The 11,107-nt window shown below is 39.7% G+C and overlaps 1 protein-coding gene across 1 annotated transcript in view; it reads right to left on the reverse strand.

Moving 5' to 3' along the window:
* CDC14B (cell division cycle 14B) overlaps nt 1-10,934 on the reverse strand; it is a gene marked incomplete at its 5' end in the record, with an annotated part of 37,533 nt that extends 26,599 nt beyond the window's left edge. The window contains 4 exons of the mRNA XM_009583750.1: nt 7,493-7,585; nt 9,114-9,189; nt 10,132-10,225; nt 10,661-10,934. Of these exons, the coding sequence (XP_009582045.1) occupies nt 7,493-7,585; nt 9,114-9,189; nt 10,132-10,225; nt 10,661-10,934 (537 nt within the window). The remainder of the gene's footprint in view (nt 1-7,492; nt 7,586-9,113; nt 9,190-10,131; nt 10,226-10,660) is intronic.
* Nucleotides 10,935-11,107: the final 173 nt, after the last annotated feature.

Raw genomic sequence — 11,107 nt, forward strand, 5'->3', positions numbered from 1 at the left:
AGGGAAGCAACAGGCGTCAGGGCAGCAGAGGCCACATCTGCATGAGGAAGTGGTGCGCACCAGCAGAAAAGCATCTGTAGACTGAGAGCCGGCACTGAAGATCTGACATCTGCACTATACACTTCCAGCAGCTTTTAACCTGAACAGCTAGCCTAGTCCGGTCCTGTGGACTGAACACCCATTACCTGTTGGGATTGCTCCTAGACTGCTCCATGAAGTGAACCAAAATGCAGTGAGCAGGGTTTAAGAAAAGATTCACTTCAAAAACATACTCCTGACACAAACCAAAACGGTAATATAGTTATAAATATATACCTATATAATACTGTTTCTGACCAGGAGGTGGCCGCTAAACCCTTAAAAATGAACAAATTCATTGGAATTATGTGGCTGAACAAAGGACTAAAGCAAGCCAGAAAATGAGAGAAAGTAAAAGTTATCAGAGAGAGGTGTAGTAGACAGAAGTGTTGGAAGAGAGAAGGAATTTCTAAGGCAGTAAGCAGAACTGAAGTTTCAGAAAAGGCGAGAATGGAAATGTTGATCTGATGAATAGCAAAACAAAGATATATTTGTAGATTCATGAGGTATGTACTGGGGGAAGGAGGCGAAATGGGAAAAGATATAACCTCCAGAAATCAAAATACACAACAGCTGAAACCAGTTTGTCCAGATGCTGATTATAAGTTATGTTTCTGCTATGCTTTCTGAGATGACAGAAACTTTTACAAATAAAGTTGTTTTCTTAAGTTAATGCCAATAAAGCAACCAACAAGAAGTACTATTAAAAAGATGAAAAATATTAACATAAATTTCAAGCAATGATATTAACTGTTATTTAGCAGAAGCAGGCATTTTCTGGGGTAGTTTTTGTCCATTCTTGTATACACAAATGGAGAACAATCTATTAGAATTTTACATTGATTTCCCAAGGGGCTCCTTTCCTGCAGGTCAGGCAAATATCAAAAAAAAAAAGCAGCTTTTTAAAAAAAATCAGAAAATTCAGCAGATCTGAAATAAATCATCCACAAGCACAGTTGCATCGGTTTTAGAATTTTCCTACAGTCATATGCAAGTGCAGATGGGTGCACATACGTATCTACATACACACACACACAAATACACATGGAAAAACTCTTAAAATCCTTTACAAGTCTTTTACTTAAGTACCTTCCAGGAATATTGTTACTATCAGGAACTGACATCTTTCAAGCCAAAACAACATAACGTTTTATCACACTGTGTAATTACTTGTGTGCCAACAATTTAGAAATTTGCTTTCTTTATGCATACAAAAACCTATCCTACTGAACTTCAAAATACAGGCAGAAATTTGCGATTAGCAGTTGCACCATTAACATTGCTCTAATCATCCTTTTCATTTAGGACATCTGTTTCTAATTAAGGAACTGCAGGCAGCTCTGTGAATGGTCAAGAACCATCCAAGCGTTGAGCACTAGGAAAGGTGCACTCAAGCACTGCTCCTGCCAACATCGCTGTGCAGTCAAACAACCGCTTTAACGTTCACTGAATGAAACAGAAGGGCTTGCAGGACTAGGCGACCCAGTCTTTATTTATGGGCATTTAAAATCAACCATAGAATGAGAGTTCTTTTAGCAAGCCATGTTATTGTCTGATTCATATTAGGGTTTTCAAACCAGCCCTATTTTTTAAACAAAGGTTTCCTAGATTAGCGTTACAATCATGAAAACGGTATTCACAATAGGATGAAAAGTATTCCTGGTCAAAAAGGAAAGGAGGCTCTGGTTGAAAAAGGCATCTTAATCTTCAATACACGGGATTGCCAAGTAAAATAGTAATGCTGCATGCAAGACAAAACATGTTTGATAACAACCATCTATGACACAGCTTGTTGCTCTTCCAGGAAAATTAAATAGGATATTTAAATATGCTGTACTGTTCGAAACTCTATCACCTCAAGTCTGTAAATAGCACTTTAAAGTCACATCTATGACGTGTTTAGTGTAATCAAGTTTATCCACCTGCTCACCTTTAACTGCAAAATCTACTTAACGTTGCTACCTAAATCACACATTTTACCAACCACACTGACTTAAAAGCAGGAAAACAACGAGATGATTCATTTTAAACTGCTTACAAGCAAATTTCATGTGATACAACTATGTTCCAAAAATGTCACTCACCCAAAATAGCCTGAACTGCTGTAAACTGCAAATAATCACAACCCACCCATTCTGAACAAATACAAATAGCTATTGCGTGTGACCAGACTCAAACACAAGCTCACACACGCATAATTTTACTATAACTTAAAAGCGTTAAATATTTTAGTTCATTAGAACCCCCATTGGATATACTAGTCAGTTAATACATTAAATTTTCTAGCAATATTCCTTAGAAGAAAACGTTAAATACAGCAAAATTAAAATAGAAATATATCAGAATAAAAAGCTTCCTGTACGGATTTGTGGTATACTGAAGAAATGCACATGTGGCCAACAGTCCCTTCACTACCAGAAACACAGTCATTAAGCGGATAGAAGTGGCAGAGAGGGAATAACTGCCTGTCTCTGGCAACTCTCTTTGTTCATCATAAACAAAAGCAAGAAACCTCCAATTACCTTTTAAACAGTGGAGGGGAGATACAGAAAACCCTTGACCAGGCTGGGCACACCAGTACTTCACAACAGCTAAGAAAGCAAGCTAGTTCTACAGTGAGGGACCCCCAAAGACCAACCCTTCTTCTCCTATGGAGACAAGCAGTCTGGTAAGAACATCGTGCGGAAGAACCTAGTACAAAGAGCAGGAAAAGCTGCCGTTACGAAGGCTAAACATGATTTCCCAAATACAATTCAGAGAAGGTAGCTTTTTAGAGGATATGAACACAGCGAAAGCCAAAAAGACTCGAGGCAACTTCTGCTTAAATGGAAGGCCATTTGTCCATCTCGTCTCTGCGACTCGCTTGTCAAGCACACGCACCTCTCACCAAAATGTAGCTGAGGGTAAACTCCATTTATCCACCTGTAATTTGAGCGCTGCCGCAGTTACCCATTTACCACCACCCAGCCTGGACCACTAAACAAACAGGTTTGCCTGCTTTCCCACGGCTTAGCCAGAGATAATTCTGCAAATGCCACAGTAAGAACAGAGAAGTTCAACATCACAGAGACGGGTGCTAATCGCTTCTGCAACCTCCAGCTTTTACCCAGCATTAGGCCCACAGCTAGGAAGAACACTAACAAATTGAAAAGGCAAAAAAACAGTACTACGGATCAGAACGGATGAAGGAAACGCTGCTTACCCTGAAGAAAGAAGATGAGAAAATAGACAAAGTACAGAGATGAGTCCTGGAGAAGGTGACCTGAATTACAGCAGTTCATGGGGCGGTACCCTCGGAGGGTCACCCTCCAAGTACATAATTAGTGCCAGGCCTGAGAAAAAAAACACTGTTACTAAGTTAATGCAGCCAAGGGGAAAGGGGGGAGCTTGGGAATTGGGTGGACAGGGCACAGAGGGTACATTTTCTTTCTTAATATAGAAGGAGCAATGATGAAAGAAGCAGACTTTCCTCACCCACAGCCAAGTCCTGGCGAAAATCAAGAGAAGCCACTGTAGAGATCAACTCAGAAGATCACTGCTGCTTTGGTAGAGTGGTAAGGCCTGAACAGTGCAGATAGCTTCCAAGGAAAAGCAATTTTTCTTTAAAAGGTGAAGAACAAAGGGGTTTTTTTCCCCCTCCCTTCTTTCCCCTCACCCCCTCCCGCCCAAATAAAGTGTAAACATTCAATCCCAACACACTGAATTCTGGCTACCCTTTGTGTGGCTGAACGTGCCAAATTCATGCTAATCTACACAGAAGAATATTATTCCCATTATGCAGTATATCATCTGTAAAAGTGAAACAAAATACAGAATTAAAATAGATGGAAGATGAACAATAAAGGGATTAAGATTTAAATTGTTAAGATTTACTCTGAAAAATCATATTTTATTCTAAAACTACATATATAACAATGTATTTGAAAACTTTGTTCTTCACTTTTAAGGCCATGTTATACTGAAGAGCCCTGTAGCTTGAGTTAGGCTGTGCTGTCACATCAAAGTACACCTGGAAGGAAGCAGCAGATGTGGGAGGGGGGAGAAAGAAGTGTGTAGCGTGGAAAGCTCAGAAACTATCTCCACTGAAGAGGAAAGAAAGACAAGTTAGATGAAGGGGAGGGGGGGAAACATTAAAACACACCAACTGTGAAGAAAAGACTGGGAACAGACTTTGCTTGTAAACCAGATCAGTAACAGCTGCCCTTACGCTTCATCACAGTTAATGAAGACTTTCATAATTGCCTTAGTAGTCAAAATGAGCATATCCCCACGATATATATACACACACATATATATTTAAACAAAAGAATGATAAACCATGCTAATATATTCCAATTCCTTTAAGCAGAAGTTAAATAATATTCTGTTTAAGAATACAAATTTAAGGTCAACAAGCCCCTAAAATGACAGGCTCGGAAGTTGCTAGCATGAAAATACTGAATGTTTATGAGGACATAGAGATTCCAGAGAAGAAGTAGTTATATACAGTTCATTATAGTTTCATAGTTAAAATGTGACTGTGTTTAAAAAAACAGAGAACAAAACCAGAAAGCACACACACTTACTGTGTCTATGCTATCCCTGAAAACCCGGCAGCCTGTTATTCCTAATAGCTTAAAGCACCTGCATCTACAGAGCACCTTGCACCCAAAACCATGCTTAAGTTACCAAAGGCCTTACAACACACGCAGACAAGCACTATTTTCATGACTAACTCTGTGAAGGCCACTTTCCCTTTCTACCTCCTTGCTTTTCCACCTGAACTCCTCCAGCCTGATGCACTGCCACGCAGTTCCTCAACCTAAGGTAAACTGTTGAAATGGGAACCCACCATGAAGCTAAAAAACCAAAATCAAACAAGAAAACACACTCAACCCACAGAAAACAAAATACAGTGGCAACCTACGACTTACCCTGTGAGGGATCAGAAATTAAATGATGATACTTAGTTCACACAGCGAAGAGCATTACCAACAGGGCATGGTCTGATTAACTAAAATTACAAAAAAGCTTCTTGAAGTTTTGACCAATAACTGGATGGATCCTTCTTCATCAAAAAGCAAAGCACTCTGAACTGAAGAAGTAGGTGGATGCTTAATGTTTTGGCTATGTATGTTTTAAATAAAGGAGGCCTCAATATATTTCCTTTTAATCAGGAAATATGCTTATAGACATATATTTATCATGCATTCTGAACAAATCCTATACCATTGCTCTCCCCACAGAGAACAATCCAATTCTCCCTGCAGAAAGCAGAAACGTGGGACATGTATGTTTGAACACTTCAGTAGTGAGTGCCGTAATTAAGCCTGCCTCTTCATGAAAGATCATCAAAGGGCGCCAGGGGAAAAAAGTAAGCCTCAGGGGCACAGTCTGTCTTCTGTGATCCTCCTTCACTGGAATCCCTCCCACGCCAATCTGGGAAGAAATTGTACCCTACTTTATAAAAAAGCAGGTCCAAAGCCAAAGTCTGTTGCACTGGGAAGAAAATCAGCACCTAGCTAGAGCTACCTCACCATCTAGGACTTGCCATTATGCAAGACAGACACGCACCCATTCAAGGACGGGATTGATATTCACATAGTGCTTCACTTTGCCTTGGGTCTTTAAGGGAAACTGCTGAAACCTGTACAATGCAATAAGCTAAGCACAAGTCTCTGAACTCTGAAAATTACTCGTGGTTTTGTCTAGCCTCTTTCTGCCATATGCCAGCTGTCTGCAACTAGCCCTCCCACATGCATTGGCTAGTCAGTCATGATCTCGTGTCATACTTCAGCTGGATCTGTGTTAGCATCCTTTCTGTACTCTGCAACTCCCACCTCCTTCACTGCAGTTCTCTGAAGCAAAAACCGCCCACTCCTCTGTCCAAGAGCCTCTGTATTTAATTACCGTGCTTTGGACTGTCATAATCCATACATATTAATCTTAGAGCTTTATTCAAGTCTGTCCAAGCATTCCCTTTCAACTGCATGTTGTTACTGCAACATGGCAGGGCTACTGGATGATCAGAAATAAGATTTGTGTTAGGTTTTTTGTATACTTTTACATAGTCAACGACAGCATTTTCGTGTTAGATTGTTTTGCCATTAGTTAATTCTCCATACCATGGATTCTGCTCAAAATGTCAGCTGCTGTGCTGCACAATACTACTACACATATTCAGAACAAAAGTTTAGGAAAAAAGAAAACCCACTTCCTTCCAAATAATGGCTGATAACTGAAGTCAGTCCCCTCTCGCTTTCCGGGCCTCCACTATGATCAAGTCACTAGGAAGAAGTAGTTTTCCTAAAAGCTGCAGCTCTTTTGTCAACATAATGCCTTAACTGCAAACAAGTGTAGTAACTCAAGTTGCCAGTTTCCACGTGGTTGAAGAATGCGAAGGTCTACAGCAACATTCCTAAGTGTCTTCGTTTCAAATACTGAGTGACACATTTTGAAATCTAGTTCTTAATTTGTAATAAGTACTGTAGAAAATAGACAACAGAGAAACCCTGTGAAGCAGGAAATGGACCTCCTGCATGATGCAGAGAGGCAGCAAGGAGACTGCCAGCATGACAGCAAGTACTGTATAGCCTTGCAGCTAATAAATAGGAATGACCTAAGGCTACATGCACTTTGACCCTCAAATCTGCAACATCAAAAACCGCAGAGGTTCTCACTTCATTTTATTACTCAGTAAACAAGAGAGATGGTTACAATCAAGGTGTGTTACAAGTCAAAGCAGAAGATGAATACGGTACATCACATCTTTCATTCTGAAGCATTCAGCATTTTATTCCTTGACTACGCTTTTGTGTACCAAACACATGCAGTTGTGATGTAAGGCCAGTCATTCTCCCCTCTGCAGTCAGGGATCTGGCTCAGTACACTTCCAGTCACCTTGTACATTCCCAGGCTTTATACCGGCTCTAAGCCTAACGCATGATCTCACTCCTTCTCCTAGGTTAACTGAAGAAATCACCTTACATTAGAAAAGAAGCAGCTAGGGAAGAAAAGGTATATTTAAACGTCCATGCAATGGGAAATGATATACTGTATTTCGTGCAAGATAGTATTTCTCTATTTTAAAAAAGAAAAAAGAGAGTATGTGTGGGTGGGGGAAAGGAAAAACATTAAGAAGCTGTCATTTTTTCTAAATGAAAATATTCATAAAGTTTTTTTTTTCAGTGGTGCTCTTATTTCTTAGGAGCACTGATTGCAGTAGAATGGGAAAAAACCAAACCCATACAACTCCATTCACATACCTGCTAGACTTTAAAAACTGTTCTAGTATGCGATAGCTTACTATAAAATACATTAGTAGGAAGATTATTCAAGAGAAAAGAATTGTTTTTATCTTGCTGTTTTAAAAACTGAGTATGAGAAAATGAACACATTTAGGAAGCTGATGTAATGTACAAATTGAAATACTTACTGCGTAGGAGCCTATGAGGAATGCAGCATTTGCTTGTTTTTTCTGATCAAAGCCAGTATAATGGATTATTTTCTTCCTTATCAATGAAAATGACTGTATCAAGAAATGAACAAGATTATGATTTTGCATTTTAGACTTTTCATGCCTTCTTTTATAAAATTAGAGGAATGCAAGGGTCTGTTCACCTACTTTCAGCCACCTGTATTCAGAGGACCAAGTATACTTTAGACTAGTGCCTCAAAAACTTTGGAAGACTCTATTGCATCCCTCTCTAGATTGTTCCAGTATTTTTCCCAGTATCCAGTCTAAATCTTTTTTGACACAAATTACAGTGATCTTTCTTGTTCTCCTTAAATGCATTTAGTATTTCTGACTTCAAGCCCCATGTAACAGATAGGCGTTTATGAGAAGTAAATACAAAGTGGCATTCTCAAAAACATCACAGGCATACTGAAGTTGCAATAGTTTTGAAAACAGAATTTAGACTTTTTTTATTCTTATAGAAAACCTGACTCTAGATAAATCAACTAATAGTTGTTTCTAAGGATCAGAACCACTGGAAAATATATGCTTAGATTAAAATATTTTGAAAGTATTTCTAAACTTTATGATAAGTAACTTTTTAAAATTTCATTTCATCTTGGCATATAGTTTCTCCAATTATCTTAGAAACCGGGTGGAATGGCATTGCCAATAGAAAGGACACTTACATCTGTGGTGGCAGCAAAAACTATCCCCTAACTGGCCCTCGAAACAAATTCTGATGCACTTGAAACTGTATACTTCGATCAACTGCTAAGCTGTCATAAAATGTCACTATTTAAATAGCAGTGTTACTTGCTCAGGTGCTATTCAACGCACTCAAGACAAATAAACCCCAGACCACTAGCAGTAGTATGTTCTCAGCAATCCTAACACATATCTCCAATACCAAACCCAAGATATTCAAAGGGACTATAATATTGTGTTGCTTCAGAGCATCCTGTAAACAAAAATCAGAGAATCTTGTCTCCGGCAAACCTGTTCGTAGTGCCACAGGGACAAAGCGAATTATGCAAACTCATACCAGTGACAGATATCAAGGCATAAAAAAAAAAAAAATCTCTGTTAAACTATAATGTTCTGCATACTTCCCAATTTTCACAGTTCAGTGGCAGTTTCAAGATCTAAGCAGTTTTGAAGAGGCAAACTGTGATTCACATTAATGCTAATAAGCTTTTTTATCTGCCTAACAGGTTTTATACTCCAACATCTGTTAGAGGTCAACTAACTTGAAGTCATTCATGTTAATTAACGTAGGAACTCTCTGTTTTAAAGACACTACGCTCTATCAAGAGCCCAATCCCAAAAATTACTGAGCACCCCTCAGAGAAGATAATCTTTTAGGAGCTTAACATTAGTTACTGCCATTAGTGGTGCATCTTCTAGATCTTAAAAGTAAGTGGGTTTTCCCTCCTGATCCTCCTCCTCCCTAAATTCGCCTTGATAAAATGTAGCGTTCATATTCAAAACTCAGCTGGATGAGAAACCCAGGAAAGCACTTGAACAAAAAAAACTTTTGGTCCATTTGTTTTTGTTCTTTAAAAAGTCAAGAATATTGAATAAAAAAAGCAAGTCTTACCTTTAATTTCTTATTTAGCTTGCAGCAGTATCTGTAGACCATTGCCAGATTGAGTGGTCCAAAGTCTGCATAGAAGCTGACAGAAGAAAGGGAAAAAATTGTACTTGACCTCTGTAAATGCCTTTTTTTAAAATCAGATGCACAATGCAAGGAGTAATAATATATATGTGATATATTTACATCGTTCTAAAAACAAGAATGCCTTCTTACATCCATGCTATTTTGTTGGAGGAAACAGTTTTGTCATCTTTAAACAGGGACTAAAACTTTTTTCTTTGTTTTCCACACACCACCACTCAAAACCAAACTGGAATACTCAAGGTTTTTAAAAATTCTCACTACTGTATCACTCTGTGACACCAGTTTAGAAACCCTATTTTAAGAGCAACCCAAACGCTTTACTTTAAAAGAAGGCAATTAATATTGCTGGAGAAAAGTGAACACAGAGAATAAAGATTGATTAGTACTTTCAAAAACAGTAAGCATGCCCTTGGTCAAAAATATTCAAAGAATTAGCAGCATTCCAGATCACACACAAAGGCATATACTGTTCACTACAGGGGAAATAATATATCCATTGTCGGCTCATAAAGGCTTGAAATGATTTTGCCAGTTTTTTCTCTTATTCTAGGAAGTGTAGACATTCCACTTAATGCTTGAGCAACCAAAGACATCCCCTTCAGTTCAGCAGTCCAGTGCGCACTTCTGAATATATTTTGTTGCATCATGTTCCTGTGCCTTCTAGACAAGAATGGGTACAAGGAAAGCTTCTGCTTTGAAAAGATTTTTAAGAAATCCTGACGGGAAGCCAAGAAACCAGTCTAAGACATATAAATCATCATGGCAGATAAGTCTGAGAGGACCAAACTCGTGTAATTAGTTCTGTAATGGGAATGTATGTTTCCCTCAGCTATATTTAAAAACAGAATGTCAATTAGACTGGTTCCTCATTGCTGTTGTTCTGACTAATTTATTTCAACGATCTGTAAAAACCAGGAAAAACTAAGTCTGTACTTACTTCTCATACACAAGTTCATCATCTATGCAGAAATAATGGGTATTTGCAGCTCCACTCTTTGGTTTTTGGCAGAGAATTGCAAAATAAAGGCGATCTGAAATGCAAGAACAGTTAAAGCTTTTATAAACATCATACTTTTCTGCTGGAAGGCTGAAGTATTACCTGTCAATAGAGCAACTTCAAATGGTTTAAAATGAACCAAATCTTCTTTCAAGTACTACCGAACTAGACATTATTATTTCTCCGGTGTTAAGCAACAAGGCGCACAAAGATTGAGGCTTTTTGCTCAGCAGTGTTCCCGTAATCCGCAGCTCTGTAGTACGCTTTCCCAAACAAAGTGTTCCCAGGAAATCTACCTGTTTTGACGACTTTGCAATACAGCAGGAGCCCGACTTGCACCCACGCACACAGCAGAGACCCACCTCCTTTCGGCAACAGACCCCACCTGTTGCACTCCGAATACCACCACACCACACCCCCCCCAACTAAGCCACAAATCCCTCAGCACCTCACAGCCCCTGCGTTAAACTAATCGGCGAAGCGCGCTGGCGCCGAAACACAGGCACTTCCCATCTTTCCGTAAAACGATGATTTCGGCAGTAGTGGTGTGCAATTAAAGCCTGCAGGCGACAGACGCCGGAGGGATGCGAGGGGGCGAGGCGGCAGCGGGCTGCCGCCCGCGGGAGCACCAGCGGAGCCACCAGCTGGACATCCCATCCCCATCCCCACCCCGGCTGCTCCTTCAACGCCTGCGTCCATGCAGGCAGGAGGCACCTTGGTTTGCCCTGGTTTCCTTTGTTAAGCTGAGGGGAAAAAAACGCCAGCGGTATTCACATAGATATCAATTATTTTTACGGCCAGGGGAGCTGCAGCCCCAGTGAACTTTAAACACCGACTGTGCTGCTGCTGCAGATTGCTGTGCTTGCGGTAATTGGCCAATAAAAATTGAGGCCTTGCAGCACCACAGCAATACTTT

This window comes from Fulmarus glacialis, unplaced genomic scaffold (genome assembly GCF_000690835.1).
Source record: "Fulmarus glacialis isolate BGI_N327 unplaced genomic scaffold, ASM69083v1 scaffold16988, whole genome shotgun sequence".
Taxonomy (NCBI): domain Eukaryota; kingdom Metazoa; phylum Chordata; class Aves; order Procellariiformes; family Procellariidae; genus Fulmarus; species Fulmarus glacialis.